At 36.7% G+C, this 18,952-nt stretch overlaps 2 protein-coding genes across 9 annotated transcripts in view; one reads left to right on the top strand and one right to left on the bottom strand.

The window, feature by feature from the left end:
• The window catches only part of SLCO1A2 (solute carrier organic anion transporter family member 1A2), a 51,832-nt gene that overhangs the window by 22,785 nt on the left and 10,095 nt on the right, over positions 1-18,952 (bottom strand). Inside the window, exons 2-4 of one of the 2 annotated variants that reach the window (XM_052690786.1) lie at positions 13,591-13,649; positions 11,086-11,130; positions 5,268-5,388 (exon numbers count right to left, since the gene is read on the bottom strand). The gene's annotated coding sequence lies outside the window, so the exon portion shown is untranslated. The remainder of the gene's footprint in view (positions 1-5,267; positions 5,389-11,085; positions 11,131-13,590; positions 13,650-18,952) is intronic. The other variant, XM_052690785.1, reaches the window with a different exon arrangement.
• IAPP (islet amyloid polypeptide) lies at positions 630-16,286 on the top strand. Of its 7 annotated transcripts, none has more exons than XM_052690796.1 (8): positions 630-757; positions 1,063-1,174; positions 1,692-1,750; positions 3,024-3,102; positions 10,680-10,775; positions 12,969-13,065; positions 13,206-13,340; positions 15,798-16,286. In XM_052690796.1, exons 6-8 carry the CDS (start codon positions 12,986-12,988, stop codon positions 15,988-15,990), a joined length of 408 nt encoding a protein of 135 aa, XP_052546756.1. In that variant the 5' UTR covers positions 630-757; positions 1,063-1,174; positions 1,692-1,750; positions 3,024-3,102; positions 10,680-10,775; positions 12,969-12,985; the 3' UTR covers positions 15,991-16,286. The 7 variants fall into 7 exon arrangements, 5 of the variants coding, with proteins under 5 accessions (XP_052546756.1, XP_052546755.1, XP_052546757.1 ...); XM_052690795.1 differs by having other exon boundaries at positions 1,592-1,750; XM_052690797.1 differs by having other exon boundaries at positions 1,592-1,750; positions 10,644-10,775.

Below are 18,952 nucleotides of genomic sequence, written 5' to 3'. Positions count from 1 at the left end.
ATGTACACTTCAGAGAACCCACACAGATACAAAAGACACAGGCTTAAAGAGTGTACAGAACTATGTACACTTACAGGATGAGGCAATGTCTGAGCAAAGGATAACGGGAGGACAGACTGAAAGACAGGAGTGAGTCTGAGTTTCTCACATTTAGGGAGGTTGTTTAAGATGAGTTACTAGATGGAAAGCAGAACAAGCATAATCACTGGCTATGTTTTGCTTTCTTGGAATTATTTGGAAGAGAGTGTAGCTCTTTCCAGGTGACATAAAGCACTTGCCTCTGAAGCACAGTGGCATAATACTACTCTCCCTAACATCTCCAGCTGCAAGTCTTTTGTGTTTCTTCTTAGTATAACATCTTCCTGGATCAATTTTTGAAGCATTTAATTTTAACTACGTATTGAATAACGTAGGTGTTGTCAGTTCTAAAAAGGGGCAAAGATCCTAACAACTAGGCACTGCAATATTCACTAGGGTCACCCTCACTTTTAGGACAGTACTTGGGTGACGTCAGTGCACTGTGCAGAAGAGAGGTACAAAAGCTGCCCGTGGTCACACACCGCTGGGGCAGTGCTGCACACTGGGTGCTGCTAGTTATTGATTAGCGGATGTTACAAAACCAAAGAGTGGAAAGTCATTGTGACTGTGATCAAAGCAGGCAGACATCAGACATGGGACTCAGGAGAGAGACCCTCAACTACTGGTGCTGAAGCATGCTTCACCTGTGACCCTAAGTGTCTTGATGGCATACATTCATGTATGTTTCTCACACAGGAAAGCACATGAAAAAGCCTAAATGCAAGGTCTACAAAGTTTGGTGAGGGTGGGATTGGGATGAATGAGCACCTGGCTCTGAGCACAACATCCTTGGACAAGGCTTCTCAGATTTATTCTAGCTGAAGGAGCACCCAGCTTTGCACCCTGAACTACAATATGCCCCTTAAGGTTTGTCAGCTTGACGTGGGGAAACAGCAGACCAGCAAAGTCTCATGTACTTAGAAGTATACTGCTGTACTGTAAAACATTTTAATTCAAGTTACTAATAACAGTCTCTGCCTTTAGGCCATCTAGGCCTTAGGCACCATACAGCCATTTTTTAGAAGTTCTGCTGATGATCTAGAGACCACCAGTGACTGAGAACCCCAGTCTGCTCAGTGCTGCACCACAGCAAGAGGTGAGGCAGTGTTTTCCATTGTTTCTTAGAATAAAAACTGACAAAGGTAAATGACTGAGGGCATACCTTCTCAGATGTCACACACTACAAAATATCTCAAGAAAAAATCTTTTAACATTCCTCCAGTGTGAGAAAACCTTCATTCTTCCTCAGAAGACATACATTTCACAAGAGTTACAGCCCTGCTTTCTGTTCTTTCTTCATGATGGCCTCTAAATTATACCTGATGACTACCTGTACTGAAATTTTGCTTATATAACTAAAATTCAAAATTCTGTTTCTATCATTCATTTCCTTAAAACAAAATCTGAGGTAAAATATTATTTCCCATTTCCCATTAATTTGAAGGTTTTCTTGCATTTTGTTTTCCTCACATACCTATTGTTTCCAATGGAAAATACTGCTTTTTGTTTGCAGAACAAAGTACAATGAAAAAGCAAGACTGAACAGAGATAGAAAATGGCTTAGTATAAATCTGCCTTAACTCAGTATGATCATCCTTGCTTCCCTAATACAGCATCTAAAGATGATGAAGGATGAGGACACTGCTCATCCAAAGAAAAGTTCTTCAACAGAGTAAGTCGGTGGCTTTGTAGTATTCGTTCAGCTGCAAAGTGAGTTCTCTCTTGTATCATCACTGGGTGCAGAAGCCCTCTGCTCATTACTATGCCTTGTTTTATGTAAAACAGAAGTCCTAGCGTCATTAAAGCTCCTGCTTTTACATTACTCCTGCTTTTACATTAAAAATACCAAAACCTCAGTAGTCTAATTGGAATAATTAGCTATGAAAATCTGACTGCAAGTAATCAAGAGAATTGGTTAGGAAAGTGCACTTAGAACTTGATACCTATTTATTGTAACCGATCAGAAAGCAGAACATTAGATCCCAGTTTAGCTGATCTTTTCCCCATGCTTACAAAGGTTAGTATTCCTTTCTTCCATCTCTGATTCCATCCATTTTTAAATATTTCATCTCACATATATTGGTAGGATATATTCTACATAAGTTTCATATTTTAAGCAACATTGTTTGCAGAGAGTAAAGTGGCCATGATTTTGACTATAGAGATCCCTATTTTCAAATAATGTTATCCGTCATACCTATTTAAAAGTATCTAGGTGACAACAAGTGCTCTCTTTCCTTTAGAAATAATAATAATAAAAAAAGATAAAGCAGAAGAAAAAGAAAATACTATCTTGTCAAAAGCTGAAGTACTCCTCATGATGGTAGCTTTAATTATTGCATACTTTATCTCAATTGACTTTTGTAGTTTAACGATTCACATTTTCAAATATTCATATTGCCCATTCCAGAAGATTTCTTTTTGTATGTACTACCCAATTCGATCAAATAACCATACCTGCAAAGAGCTTAAGGACCTATGTGCTGAACCATCTAAAAAGTCAAAGAAATTTAACTTACTGATGGAATTGGGTATGAATTGAGTTTATATTTATATGAAAAATTAAGAGAGAGATGTTTCAAGGGCATAATCCTCTGGATATGTACATGAGCACATAAGCACATACACTAATGAATCTTAACAAGAACAGTTTGCATTCATGAAAGATTAATACAGACTTTCTCTTCGGTAGTGTTCTGTTTTTCTGTGGCACCATGAGAAGGGAAGTACTGAATTATATGAATCCTGGCTTCATAGACCAAGGATCTTAGAGACTGCTGCTTACAAATCAACAAATGCTATATATCCATATTATTAGCTCTACAACCCTAGAGGAAGGCAAGTGCCTTTTACTCAGAAAACCACATAGATTATTCCACTGCAAATAGTGTTTTCCCAGAAAAGAAAAATAGACTAAAAATATATTTATTTATTTGATTTTTTAGCTACCTGTGAGTGCTACAGAGCTTTTGCATTTTCTCAAGCATTTTGAAAGCTGAAGGATATCAAGGGAACATTTTTATGGTAAGTGCACGTTCTCAGTTTTAAAGAAGATAATTATAGCCTACTTTATATGGTCTGTGTGTATAAAAACGAGCCTGAAGTAACAAATCTCTAGGGACCATACTTGAGCACTTTGGTGGATGGACTCCTTCAGTTTCTGAACATTTTCAGTGGGTGGATGTGCTTAGGTGCCACTGAGAGGCACTCACTGTGCATATCTTGACCTTTATAACTTGCTTTTATTTCACCTCAGAGGATTCAGCAGGGGGACTGAGACGTTGTCTGAAGGTGAGAAGTCACTCCCAGTTCTTTCCCAGGTGTCAGCAACATGCACACATAAAATTCCACTCCAAAAAAGATCAGAGCAGAGATTTGAAATTCACATGAGTTCATAAATGTACACTGTTTAATATTCACTGAGTTCATGTAAAATTCAGTAAGCATGGAATTAAGTATTTTTCTCTACTGTGACTAATTTACAGATAATACAGTATTACAGAGCATCTCTGATGTCCTGGAGTATTGAATTTTCATCTATCCCTATCTCATTTGCACCGAGTTCACTCCTTCCTGCATTATTAGTCTACCACTTGAGAAATTGAGAATTTACATATTTTCTTGTATCTGTGGACAGATTTTGAGGGACGCTCGTCATTCCAGTCCTCCAATAAAAGGAAAATACCTTGAAAGAGTAAAATATTTGTATAGAATCAGGTATACTCTATTCTTAGCAAGTAGTTTCATTGAAGATCCTCATATAGACTCTCTCAATAAGTACTAAAGACAGATATTTCCAGAGAGCAATTTATCTTATCTTGAGACAGCTGTCTAAAATGAGTGGGACAAAATGGTCTCTGGAGGTGCTTCCTTTCAATTTGAAAGCCTGAAGAACTAGCTTAGCTTAGGTAACTAAGTTTTAGACAAGTAAAAATAGGTCAAATGACACCTATTCTTGATCTCTCTGCTCCTTATGTCATTCTAGACCTACTTGTCTTGGCCGAGGAACAAAAAAGGCTGCCAGCAAGTAACTCCCTAAGATCAGAACCTCTTTATAATTGCTTGTGGAGCTCAATTGAAAATGCAGATTTGCTCTAAATTTTCAATTAAAAAGCAAGAACAACTATTGGTCTTAAACAAATGTTATAAATAATGATTATTTATCTATTCAAGATACACAGGTGACTTTTGGCCTCAGTCTAAATATGACACATCGTTTTGGAAACACTGAGGACTAAACCGCTCTTTTCTAGCAGTGTGGTAGCATCCAGCCACAGTTGAATCTTATTTGGGAAAAACTAGACATATGAGCTATGTCTCCACAGAACTAAACACTACAGCAATCCTGGGTTTCACATCCTACAGGACGTAGTATAACAAGCCGGGTAACGATGTTGTGACACAGATTATTTTCCCGGTCATCTCCCCCACCAGCTCTGAGCTGGACTAAATCCAAACAATGCCTTTCTGAGTTGTGTCTCCTGAGATCTTCTTCCCTATTGCAAGCTTATCAGGAGACACAGTAGAGCTTAAAATGTTAGTCCTCACTTGTACTGACTGGGACACTGGCCATCTAGCACTGTTCTAGTTGCACAGCCATTTTCAGTCGGATGGAGGCTAACAGAGACAACTTCTAACAGGGACAATGTGGGATTTTCTTTGTTGTCCTCTGGTCTTGGTGCACACTCCAAAAGCTTCACTGCAAAATTAAACTTTTGAACAGAACAGCCAAACTGAATCTGAAAACCTCAAAATGTTGTTTTTGCTTTCAGCTGCTCAAATGGGCCACAACATCTGCTCAGACCAAATGGACCTTCTCCCAGTATTTTGGAAACCTACTTCCTCAGAAGATAGAGATGAAGAATGCAAAAAATAAAGAAAGATATAATAATTTAACAGTGCATTCTTTAATCAACAATGTATGTATTCTAGTAGTGGTTATACTAGACTGGGGTGTACTGTGGGGAGCCAAAGGATCTCACTGCACTGGCCAATGAAAAGATCTACAAATGAGAGCTTGATTTACCCAAACTAGGCAGAAAAGAACCCAGCTGTATTTAAAAAGTGGAGTGTTGTTGGTTTTTTTCACTGCAAATGCACAAATACAGAAACATACAAGTCCTTCTGTTCATTTTGTACCTAAGTTCAGAATTAGTTTGAACATAATATGCCACTTTCTTTTCTCTCACCTCATCAGAGCACATTTGTCAGCTAGAGACTAGGTGAAGATTCAGATCTGCCTTTCGTCCTTGACTCTAACATCAACTCCGTGCATTCCTCTTAAAACCAACATCATCTCAGTTTTTTCTCCTGTAATACAAGAAAAACAGAAAGAAGTCATTTATAGCATGCACTGATACCTACATGGAGATAATCCTATCTATGTGCAAAACACTAATGGTTGTTTGTTTTCATAATGAACTACATTTATTTAAACTAAATACTATCATAACACTGTTTCTTTCCTAAGAAAGCAGTTTACCACATTGATTTCTACACATATGAATGCATTGTTTCTTGGTTTTGGTTTTGCAAAACGGGCTCAGGTCTTTCAGGCTTGCGGCAAACTTTAAAAGGACATAAAATTCTTCATTCTCCAGAAAATCTGCCACAAGGCTGGAAGACATTCTGTTATACAAACTTCTATTTTTAAATGTTAGAAAACATTAATGTTCCAACTGTCAAAACAGCTTTTCAGAATAAATTAACTACTTAAAACAAAATGTTGAATAGCTAATGATATCCTTTTGGGCAGTACCTCCTCTTAAAAGTACAGATGGATTTGTTTTGTGTTCAGCTTGTCAGCTTTCCACTAACAAGGCATATTGGCTCATGAACATGCTTTAAGAGAAGTTAAAGGAACAAATGTACTGTAGGTTGACTGGCAGTTCAAAGGCTTCAAAGTCTCTCTGGAGCCTTTTCCTCCAAAAAAAAAAAAGAAAAGACATTAACCATGATTCATCAATCAGTGGTTTATGTAACCTGAAAGCATTTCACTTTTGCTATTCATCAAGTCCCCAAGTTTCTTGGTGTGCGATAATACTCTTTGTGTGCAGAGATGCCATCACACAACTGGTTAGATACCGGTTACTAGAAAATGCTTACAGGTGATACACCTGGCCTTTCTAAGAGAACTCTGAATGTGGACTTCAGTCTTAAAAGGTGAGAAATATCCTCATGTAAGAGAGGAATATGAGTGACATTTCTGTGAATTAGGCACATAGCTTTGCCCCTACATTTGAGCACAACTTTCTAACTACAGACATCTCATTTCTTTTACATGGGTGATTTTCATAGGATCTCCCTTTCTTGCTCAGAAAGGTTTAAGTTGCATCAGTTATACCTCCTCTTTTGACAAGGGAAATTAACTGACTTCAGAAAACTGTATTTTTCAGATTTCATCATTAAAAAAATACTTCACCTCCATGGTAGCCACTTATTTATGGTTCTTTTAACAGTTGTTTAATCAACCAGTGCAAACTATTGCAAGCATTATAAAAGGCAACAGGACAATACATAACCTAGAGTAGTAGTCCGTAAAGATTCATTACACCATGGAAAATACTATGAGAGTTTATAACTACTGCTTATAAAATACTTTAAGAATGTCTTGAACTTTTGTTGACGTGAAATTATATGAACTTACGGTATGTTGATATGGAATTACATATAAAGCTGCCAAAGCTGCTCATTTTTTCACACAATATCAATAAGCATGAACAGTGTGGCAATTTGAAAGTTTCTGGAGATGAAATTAGCAATTTCCAGCCTGGAGAAATGCATTCGGAAGGGCTGTAGTGCTTCTGAAAAGGGTAAAAAAAGGAAGCCCACAGTCACTAGGATCATAGCCATAGCCAGAAGTTTATCACTGGCTATGAAGACCATCAATCTAGGCAACAGCTTACACAATACAAAAGGCTTGAACCCAGAAGAATAGTTCATGCTATCCATGTTTAGTAAGTACTCGACACTCATAGATTTAAAAGATTTAAAATCTTTAAGTGTGTGCTTCTCTGCTGTTCTGCACAGGGTTCTTTTTTGTATCAAATGCTATGAAAATGTATTTTCATCTTAGTCCCGTGAAAACTGTAGCATTTGTTGGCACAAAACGCATTAATATGAAATTATTTTAATGTGTTGACAATATAAAATTACCAGAGCCTAATTTTCTTGCAGTAATATAGTGTGTTCAGTTCTGCACTGGGTATTTGATTCAGTGACAGTTTCTTGCAGAAGGCATTACCTTTTGAATCAGCCACATCACTTGTGGTATGTCTTCTGTTGTCAGGGAAGATCTCAGCCAAAAATGGAGTGGTGGGTAATCAGATGGAAACAAGCAATATTTGTTGTAAGAGACACGACTGTAAAAGAGCCAAAATGCACTAATCCTGGTACATATGCTGAATTCCTAATGAATTTTTAATGACTTCTTTTGGTAGAGAGACAATTTAATGTACTGATTCATGTTCCCTGTGCATATCAAAATCTTTTCTCATCTCCAAGTAGAATGAAAAGGTCAGGTCTTCTGCTCACATATACAACAATGCAGGAATACAGTAAATGTAGCCCTATTGCACTTCTCTTTGAAGGAGGGCTATCTTCTTTTACAGCTACATGTGTTGACGTACCATAAATAAGTTAATTTATGTTTCATACTGTTGTCAACGAAAATCCTCCTACGTAAACTAGTACACTGCACTTGCCCCTACAAAAAAATTATTACTTACGTGACTGATTCCCAATTCAGCACAACTCTCTCTTTAAAACAGGAGAAAAAATGCCACTATTAATGGCAGAGCTGTCAAGACAGCATCATCTGAAAGACTCAGAGTGTTTAAAGACAAAGCCAAATTGTCAATCTCTACTGCAGCTTGCAGAGGGAGGAAAAAAAGAGTCTGATTGTTGAAAGTGAAATAATGTAAAAGAAAACTTAGTTCAAACTTATGCACTGTATCAGGTAAGAAGGGCTGATGTGATTCTGTGTAGATTTACTTTGAAAACCATCGGTTTCTCTTACTGATGAATGACTCCATTTGCTCCGTACTTTTTAGGTATGGAGAGTAGCTCCTGGTCTTACAGAATCTTCTGTAGTTGCCTATACTCTTTATAAGTTGTTGGGGTGCGGAAGAGGGATAGGGATTTCTCACAGTAACACTTGGTAAATCAGAAACAGTACTTCTTCACACACGTAATTCCTTAATCTTTTTTGAGGTGCACATGCAAGTTTGCCTATTAATAAGAATCCATATAGTACTGTACTGTGGTATGTACCATATTACAGCAATATATCTGAAAGCTGAATAGCTTTCTATTGATGAATTCTTATAGATAGCTACGTTAGTTAATGGCTGTAGCAGATAGCAGTGGATAGCTTAGGTTACAAGAAAGGAAGAAGGGCAGTAATATTTCATGTTACCTAGTCACCTTTAGCACTGTCTAGAGCCCTAGTAGGTGACATCGATAACCAAAGGAGAACTCAGCTTTTTCTTCTATTCCTGGAAATGAGTTGAAGGACAGGGAAAAAAATGTCAAGAACTTAAACTAATTGTTGTATTCAGAGGTGAATTGTTAGATGCAAGCCAGTAGGAGCTCTGCAACTAACACTCTATAAAATGTAAGCAGGACTGGCATTAGGAAATATAACTCACCAATTGTGCTGTCAATTCTGACTTTTATGATCTAAACACAGGATTTATTCTGCTTGCTTGGGAAATTCCCAGCTATAGGAACTGATTCAGCACAACTCTCTTGAACTTACGCTCTGAGCAATCATTTGCAACAGCCTTTGTAGCTACATCATTGTTCTGTCCATGATGTGAGCTGAGTAGCATAACACAACATAAAGGCCAGATTTAAGGTTCTGTTACGTATCCAAATTACTTCATTCCATTTGCTAGTTGGTTCCATGAATGGCCACCATTTCTGAATTACCTCAGGTGGGCAGTTGGACTTGATGATTTTAGAGTTTTTTCCAACCTTGGTGATTCTGTGATTCTATGATTCTACAATTAACTTTGTCTCCATTAGCTCTGCTGCTGCTGCTGCTTCCAGTACTCTTCAACAGAGTTAACTCCAGTTTAGGGACCAACAAGAAGAGCTGTTTGAGTTTCTGTCACTGCTTAAATGGTCCATACCAAGTAGGAGTAACGAATGTTAACATCAGATTAATGCCTAAAGCTTTTCATTTTCTGTTTTAATACAGTAGACAAACTTAACTGTGAGTTATTCATTCATGTCTAGTTCCTGGCAACTGAACAACAGTGTAATTTACTGAAGACAGCCAACTTATACAACAGAACGGCATCTGGAAAAGTGCACGTTAACAGCTAATAAGGTTTTTTTCTGACTCTCACAAATAGAAAGAGTGTGCTGTTAACCTTAGTAAGCAAATATGAAATGCAGAAATTAAAAAGCAGTCATTAAAAGTGGAAAATGGCTGTCCGGGAGGGGATCAAGAATGGCCAAAGAAAAGCAGTAAATGAGAAAGAGAGGCAGACAACCTTAAATGTCAGGTTATTGAGGACTTAGGAAGTTAAAGCACCCATGATGGAACTCCTTTCACATACCTTTAGACACCATCTACAAAGGAGCAAGCTTATAGTCAACAAGGAGAAACAGGCACAAATCTGAGCTGTTTTAGACTCCCACATTAGAAACACACACCAGCTGACTCCCTGTTCCTCTGCTGCCAGTGCACTACATCGCAGAGCAGGTTCGTCCTCTTTCAAGTCAAGATGTTTACCCAGGGAGTTTCCAGAAAGGACTGGAGTATTGACATATCATATCCTCTGGGTTCTCTGTAAACCTCAGATCTGGTGTCCTCTTACCCTCATATAGGCCCAATATTTTAGACAATTATTTTTATGCGGTCTTAAATGCCAGTACAAATACATACAATTATCATGTAACTACCCAGGATAGAGTCTGTCCTGTGTTTCTTTCCTAAGAATACTCAATACTTTCCTTAGCAAGATAACATTTGTTATGCATAGTAATTAAGGTGGTGTTTTGTTTTGAGATCAGGGTTATTGAACTTCATCAGTGTTAAAGATAGTTTTGAAACCACTTCAGTTAAATGGTACTAACTGCACGGTACTTTGGGCCAGGTTCTTGACATTTCAGTCATGAATATTTCTGCTGTAAGAGATATTCTATGATTTCAGATTTCATTCTTGTTTGTATGCAAAAGCACTACTTTTGCTTCAAAGAACGTGCAACAGAAGAAGTAATGTCTTTGATTTGTTAACATTATACCTGAACAAAAAGCCAGAGAGACTTGTCACTAATTCTGGCAAAATGAAATCCAACCCAGGAGAAAATGTAAGGGTCCTGGGGCATCATGAGCACAGTTTCATTTCTACAATACAATCAAGAATACCTCCTTTCCACACAACATTAGGTGCTCCCCATGACAGCTGGAATTGGGATCTGAGATTTAATGCTTCTTTGAAAATCTTGTTTAACTTTTCTTATGTCCCATAGCTTGATTCAGTCTTGGTACATCCCTTACATGCCTTAAAAAGTATCTGATTCTGAATAACGAAACCAACCTTCTCACATCTCAGATCAGAACTGCATCTGATATATCTACACTTTATCAGGAGCTGGAATAACCTGTGGCTGCTTTTTCACAAGCACTGAGCGTGCAAGCTGAGAACCAGTAGAATCCGGACCTCTTCCCGCTCCACTGCACTAAGGTATTCAAATTCAGTGTTTAAGCTGTGAATATGAGCTGCTGTTAATTATCAGCCAGATTATTGGCATAATTATTTTTTGGCACAATTCTATCTCTATAAAATGGGTCTAATCATGTTTTCAGTTCAGGGGAGTGAAATGACTGCAGTGATACAAAATGCCACAGCATTTTGAAAATGACAGCAGAATGTTTTTCATTCCAGTCAAATGCTATAGTGAAAACATCAATAAGAACTCCATGGAGAGATAAACTTGTCTCTGAGTTGCACAGTACACACTGTCATGGTGAAGACATAGCAGAACTATTCTTACTTCTTACACACTGGGACTGTCCATCCAGGATGGAAGGAGAGGAATCTAGGGGGAAAAAAAAAAAAAAAGTATGTGGTCATATCATTAAAAACAGACAGCAATATATTCAAAGGCAGAATCCCACTTTTTGTAACAACATTTTGTCACTTGCAAAAATCTTATTAACAAACTAGCTACTATATTCACTGCGAGAGGATTATATCCTAGCTAAAAATCCTTTCTGCATACAGCCCAAGTAGCACAGATGACCAAAGAGAGGCAACAGTGGAGCTTTGGTTATTTCAGTACAAAATCTGCTGCTGCAGACTAAACTGACAGAGGTGGCTTCCAGTTAAGACAATGCAGTTGGCACAGAGGCAGTTAGGAATTAACTTCTGTTGTCTGGCAGTACTGAAGATGCATGTGACAATTTCCTAGCACAGAAAACTTCAGCTGTGCTTCTTAGCCCCCATAAGTAACTGAAAGACCAGTTTTCCAAATGCATTTGGGCACCTAAAGGTACACCTGAGGACAATCATTGTCACCTGCCTAATTCCCACTGAAAAATATGCAGTCAGGTAATTAATTTTAATTTTCATTATCTAAAAGAAAAAAAAATAAACCTAGTCTCTTAAAAGCTGTGTATTTTTTCTCTGAACCACGCTCTATGGACACTAGAACTAAATGTACACAGGCAGCCTTTGTTTCGGCGTTTCCTAGCTTTTTAATATTAGTCTTTCCCTTCCTAAGAATACCATTTGAAACAATTTCCATGCATGAAACAATGAATCTACCAGTACTAACAAAAGATTTTACATTAATAACGAGAGAATTTTCATTCATATTCATAGTTAACCAAAAAATGAACATGATTTCTATGCTGCATCTCTCACACTATCTGTCAATTTAAATCATTTCCCCTCTTTTTGTATGCTTCACTTAGCTTTCATCCCCTTGAACATGTTTTTCTATTTTGATCATCGCATCCTTCTACAAGAAACCTCTTCAACGTTGTCTGTTTTCTAATAAGTCTGTTTTCTTATATTTCAGTGATCCGTTGCCTCATTTACTCCAGCTTTCCCTATAACTTATGTTACCTTATTTAGCCCTTGAAAACACCCACGGGGAATATTACCTCAGCATCTTATCACAACTGTAAAGCTGAAGCTACGATTCTGATGTGCAATATGCTATTATCTTCAGGAAGGCATCCTGCATATACTAGGCTAATATTTACCAATGTGCTAATGTAACGATGACCAAGCTGCCTCTGCTCCTCTCTGGGGCACCTTCTATCGATACGGATGGGAATTAATGACAGTCTCTCTCTCTGCTGCCTGATGTCAGAGCTGAGAAAGGTGTGAAGGGTATATAAGAGCTGTATTGTCAGCAAGGAAGTGGGGAAAAGGGATACTCCAGAGCCAGGTGCAAGCGTGGAACTGTGGCATGCAGCCTTCTCGCTAACGCAGGTGTGCTTCTCCAGTTAGCTCCCTGACCATTACAAGGTAAACACTTTCCTTTTTTCTTATTTAAGAGGCAATGCAATAGATGTGCTTTTAGGAAAACGTGTTCCAATGATTAATCAACAGCATTTTTTCAGGAAAAGGCTAAAATGACTTCAAGGTAAATCGCATCTGGGACCAAAATTTGAGATCAGGACATGCCAGGAAATGCAAACTCGAGATATGGGAAAGGATTGACACTATTAGATGAAAAATAAATGCTTACTGTTGAGAGATTTCTCTCTGAATTTGCCTGTCACTAAACTCGTGGGAATCATTTTTTCACTCTAGCCTATGAAAAAGACCAGCTACTGTTGATTTAGGACAGAATGGTCATCAGTCACAGGATATGCTGAGGAGTATTTGGCATTGCTCTCAATTCTCAATCATTTTTCTTTTCAGAAAGTTTGGAAGCAAAGATGTGCAACCTAAAGCTGTCAGTTTTCTTCATTGTACTTTCTGTCACCCTGAGCTGTTTGGAAGCTACATCTATTGAGAAGTGAGTAATAAGTAATCATATTTATTTCTGTATAGGGGTAGCTTTCCAATTATTGCATGAATTGTTTTTACTTTCATGTCTAAAATAACATGAGCAGAAATAGAGCTATTCAGTGTCACAGAGTATTTTATCGTTTAAAGATTATTATCTGTGAGTGACGATCTCTCTGATGGGACTTCCAAGAGGCAAGAGTGGATACTGCCCATAATGTCACAGAACACACTCTCAGGACTTAGTGAGAAAATGCCGGGACAGCCAGCAGCAAAGACAAAAAGGTATTGATTTCTCATGCTGCTTCTTGACGTGTCACAAGTAAAATGAAGTAAAATGAAGTAAAATTTAAACCGGTGATATTCTGTTGAGATTCTTCATGCCTGTTATTTCTCGTAAAATACTCTTCCTGTAAACAGAGCCACTCCATAAGCAGGATAAAAGTAAATCCAGAGAAAAAAAGTTGAACATCATTTGTTACTTCACAATTACAGCCCTTTCATAAATGAAAAAAGCTTGCAAATATTACATTACCTTGAGAAGTAAAGTCTATCGTAAGAGGTTTTTTTAATTTAAACATCAAATCTCCAAGCCTCAAGGAGAAATAAAAAGAAAACATATCCTGCTTAATAACACACGTGCTTTGACAGAATAGAATTCTTTTAAAATTTAACTACTTCCTGAAATTGAATAATATTTCATTAGTGTTACATGCCAGTTTAATCATGGGAAGAATGAAGAAAAGAAACTGGCTCTGATAGAGTTTAAGTAGTCTGAAATACATACATTCATGTTTATAGAGCCCTAAATCCAATTTCAGGTAATGTTTTGACTATAAAATAACATTTCAAAAAGTACTTGCAATGTCTGCTAAATGATAAACAGCACTGAATGCTCAATCTTGCCTTTTGAACAGTACTCTTTCAATGACAGTTCTGCTATAGATAGACTCAGTAAATATATGTAGAGTTATCTGTTTCTTTCAATTAAATAAATATTACCATATAACAATTTGGCTCCCTTCCAAAATAATAATGGAGACTACGTGCATTTATACAGTTCTTGCTTTTTAAAAATCAATATATATATATATACATATATATATGTATATTGTAGTAATCAAACACAGGGCATCACCTCTATGAGTGTGGTATGCCTTACCTGCTTTTTTGAGATGTTTGTATACAATATTACTGGGTGAAGTGTTTCAAAGCACATATTCAATTAAAGGCTATAGATCAGAAAGCTAAAAAGCTAATAGACATAATGGTTTCAGCCAGTCTTAACACTGGTTAGAAATCTGGTAACTTCCTGTAAGAACTGAGATTTTAAACTTGAAGTGGCAGGGTCTGATTTGATACTATTAAAGAAAAGGAGAATTCTGCCTCCACTAACAAATGAGGATTTTCATTATAAACAGTTGCTGTTTGAACCCCATATGTTAAGGGCTTCATTAAACTCTTTTTAAATAATAGAAATACCAAGAAAAATCTATGAAGAGCTACATCAAACCCTATGCAAACATTTAGTTAAAATATTGATTGCTTAAAAATTGCTGCCTATTTGCTGATCAAAACTGGTATAATACTACAGACATTTCTCTCATAATTGCTATTCCATTTGCATTCTTAGATTAGCACAACTAACCCTCAAAGAATAGATGACATTTGAGATAATGGATTTAGTCAATCAATAGGAAAAAGTATTCATTGGTAATTGCTCAGAGTTTGAAACTAAAATTGGAACTCTTCACAATTTCTACTGAAAACTGCAGTCTACTCCATGCCATGTTAATGTGAAGAAACCAAAGAAAATTAACAATAATTCTACAAGCAAGTGGCCATCAAATATTTATGTGTGGAGGGGAAGCAGAGTAGTTTCAGAAGTTGTAAAGCCTGTGCTCTTTCAAGCCAATCATTGTATTGTGTTTAAAACAAAGATCTAATGCTGCTTAAGTCCTACACAGCGTTTGTAAATGGTTGGTTCAGAGCATTAAATATTATTTTTAGGTAAGGACTCTTCCACGGGAACTCTTTAAAGCCTTATCCAGAAAATGATGACCTCCTACACGATTGCAGATCTTTTAACAAAGATGTGGCCCCTTTTCACTATTGAAGAAATCCCTATTAAGACAGAACTAAATCCTCAGTGGTACTGAAGCCAGCAGCGGTCGGCAATATCTGCCACCTCTCACAGTAGATGGCACAGCTGGGAGAGCCTTCTGGCTCAATCCATTTAACATGGACTGAAAGATCACTGTTTGGTGAGAGCAGGGTATGATTTGGAGGGAAGAAGAGAACTAAATACATGTTAGTGGTTGCCATTACATTAGTAATCCTCATGATATCAGCAAGAGCTCTGAATAGACTTAGAAGTTCAGCTTAAAGGTAAACATTTAGTCATTGTTTTCACTTACTGTCTTAACTATACTATCATTAGAGGTTTTCTAGATGTCATAAACTGCTATTCTGAACATCAATAAAAATGACATATGACTGTTAAGGTTAGCATTTAAATAACCCCCATCATTAAAACTGATAATAGCATACAGTGCAAAAAAGAAAAATTCAGGCACAAAGTAGGTGGAAGGAAGATTGTAATGTTCCTGTATTTGTGGCACATATTAAAAGAACTCTCACATTAGCACAGTTCAAAAGCCTTTTAGAAGCAGCACACCTGATTGCTCATCATTTGACTTCATGACCTCATCTTGGTTCTTCTTTTTTTTTTTTTTACATTAGTGGTCACCACCTGGAGAAGCGGAAGTGCAACACTGCTACATGTGTGACACAACGCTTGGCTGACTTCTTAGTTCGTTCCAGCAGCAACATCGGAGCAATTTATTCACCTACTAACGTGGGGTCCAATACATATGGAAAAAGGGACACAGCTGAGCTTTTAAGCAGAAAATCCCAAAACAATACAAATCTTTAGGGTGTTGTAATGACTATCAATACAGTTTTAGTTAGGAGCTCAGTTTCTAATGTAATCTTTTGGTCAATTATTACTTGTACAGTCTTAACAGTGCCTTGTTTTCTTTGTGTACGTGTATGTAATTTATGCATGTGTAACATCATGCATAGGCTATTTCAAATCCTTTAGAACTCCAGAAATCTGCTTGTCAAATTTCTTTGTAAAAAACAAGAAACAAAAAACTATAATAAATGGCAGAATAATTCCAACTTTTTATTATTTTATTATTATTATTATTATTAAAAGGCTAAAAAGATCAACATGATGTGTATGTCTTTATAGTCACAATTTGGTGAGAAGAAACCATTCATCTTAATTAAGACCAACAAAAAACAGAATGCTAAAAGAAGTTATTTCCTAATTTAGGTAGAACAGAAGAATCTGGAAATGGTTACAGAGCCTTTTTTTTCCCAGCTGAAAGAACAATTAGATGAGATACTATGGTTGTACAGTCTGATTATTAGACTACTTAACTGCCTTATCTCCCTCCATCATTAAGAGCCTGAAGATAGCAGAAGTAGCCTTGCAGTGTAGGTTTCCACACAGTGAGGATAGGACATTAAGAGTTTATTACTCTTACTATAAGATGGTATCAGCAAAAGTAAGCATCACGAGCGTATCTTCATTTCAAACTGGTAGAAATACTTCTCTTTGAGTATTCCTTTCCTTGAACTTAAGTAATAAAGAGAAAAAAAACAAATGGCAATTCAGGTATCAAAACATACCATAGATGTAAAGTAAATCTACCTTCTGGCATACGAATATTTCTACCAACATTCAAGAAAACTAGAGATGGGCAGATCATAATGGAATTCTGACAGTGTCATTTTGTCCTACCACAGTCCAGTATCAGCGCATGCTAAATAACCATATTTGTTCCTTTAAAATGCTAAGTGAACTTTCACAGAAATAACATCAGTGGTTGTTTAATGCAGTACTTTCTCAGTGGAGACTTCACTATCAGCTGGAAAATATGACTGTTCAATTAAGAAAAACATTCAGTAGAAGCTCAGCACTTGCTGGAGAAGCAAGTGAAATCTTAATTGTCATTGTTTCATTTGCCTCTGTCATAAAGAATGCCTCAAAATACAAAAGACACATTGCAGAGTTTAATATTACATGGTACTTTTTCTTCATTCCACAAATATCACATGGGAATAAAATTTACTGAACAATTTTTCTGCTGTAAAACTGTTACCGATTACTCTGTTGAGAAAAGTTTCACTCTTCAGCAATGTTCTAATGAATATTTATTCTTAAAGTTACTGAGAAAATCATTCAGATGGTATTAAACTTGTATCATATTTCTACCAGCTTGAAACGCTTTCCATTCAAGCTATTTTTGAGATATGTTAGGCAGTGGGTTTAAATTGTTTTTCAGCTAGAATATTCACTTTTCAGTAAGCAAACAAGAAAATGACAGGATAGCTTTCAAATGTCACCATGACATTGTTTGTACAGAGGAGTAACTAGGAATCCTCACTGCAAGTGGGTGCTGATTTCTAGGCTAATCCCAGCCTGAAATATGTACAATGCGTTATGCATCAACTTTTGCTCTTCAAGCTGCCATATGACAAAACAAAGCATAGACTATCTATGCTTAGTTGCAAGGGAATTGTATACACTACTTTCTGCCCTCTGCCCTTCCAAACCTGAAAGGTTCAACACTAAAATCTATTTATCGTGTTTGCCTCCATTTGACAAAATATTTAAAAACATTACTCATCTCCCAAACCAGTGAACCATCTCACATAACTTCAACTAGCCCGTCATCAGCTCACTCCTGCTACTTGCTGGAGAAAGGTAGCTACTTCCAATTTATCGCAGCTTAGACACCTATTTTAGGATGGGATGAATCATGCTCTTGAAGAGCCTCTGTTTCTTCACTGACAATATAAAGTGTCTAGACAATTAACTAAAATGGGTACTTTGACTGCAGTTAGATGGCATGAATCCAACTTTCAGTTGATATGAACAGTTCAACTTAAAAAAATGTTTGGTACAGCGAAACACACAAAAAAACTTTCAGGCTCCAAATCATCAGAGTGACCAAATTTCCCATTCTGAACTAAAGTAATAAATTCATCCATTCGGAGCACCTTGAGGAACTGCCTGCAGAGTTGTATCCTCATACATACCTTTGAGAATGCAACTCTGCTACCCTTCCTGCTCCTGCGTAGTTACCACCAGTTGCACCTAGACTAGTTAAAGAAGAAGGATCTAATCATGATAAGCCTGGATAAAATACTTAGCACAATAGTTAGAGATTAAGTCAGTATAAGAGATGGATTTAAAAAGAAAAAAAAATGCATGTAGTCATAAATCCCCTAAACAGCATAATTTCAGACACTGCAGAACATGAAGACTGTTGGGTGAAGCCTAAATAACAAAAGAAAAAAAAACAAAAACAAAACAAAACAAAAAATTCCTCTAAACACTTCTTAAAATCCCAATATGTATTCATCTGGGCCTCTGGGAAGATAAATATTTGCTGAGAATCAAGTCTCTGCTCTTTTTTCAGTTCATCTGGACACTCCACAGCTTTCAGAGAAGAGGAAAAAAAAGAAAAATCATAAAAGATGAAAATCAATAATGTAAATTATGTGACAAATAAGGCCATTTTCTGTTTAAAAAATAAAAGTATTAGATATATGCTTTCTAGTGGCTCCTGCTGAGTTCTCCTTAAAAGAAATAAAATAGGAAGATAGTATTTATTCTCATCAAATTAGAGGGGGAAGAATAAAAATAATCAAACAAGAAAAAGCAACGTTAAGAAAAAAAAGATTATATGAATATCAGAAAAGTATGAAATGGTGAAATGTCCCTTAGAGTCTAATATTTCTAAGGAAATATGGCAGTTTCATAAAAGGTAGGTTCATCGTTTTTGGTGATAAATTGAGTTGTGGTAAGAACTTGATTTGTC

Source organism: Tympanuchus pallidicinctus, unplaced genomic scaffold (genome assembly GCF_026119805.1).
Source record: "Tympanuchus pallidicinctus isolate F22 unplaced genomic scaffold, pur_lepc_1.0 scaffold27, whole genome shotgun sequence".
Classification (NCBI taxonomy): Eukaryota; Metazoa; Chordata; class Aves; order Galliformes; family Phasianidae; genus Tympanuchus; species Tympanuchus pallidicinctus.
Note: the sequence above shows the minus strand (reverse complement) of the source record. Positions and strands in the feature narration are given on the sequence as shown.

What these genes read in the sequence shown, in the direction of transcription:
- IAPP (XM_052690796.1), top strand. Translation starts at nt 12,986, where the DNA reads ATGTGCAACCTAAAGCTGTCAGTTTTCTTCATTGTACTTTCTGTCACC. An exon ending in GAAGCTACATCTATTGAGAA is followed by an intron (nt 13,066 to 13,205) that starts GTGAGTAATAAG and finishes TATCGTTTAAAG; the next exon opens with ATTATTATCTGTGAGTGACG. An exon ending in CCAGCAGCAAAGACAAAAAG is followed by an intron (nt 13,341 to 15,797) that starts GTATTGATTTCT and finishes TTTTTACATTAG; the next exon opens with TGGTCACCACCTGGAGAAGC.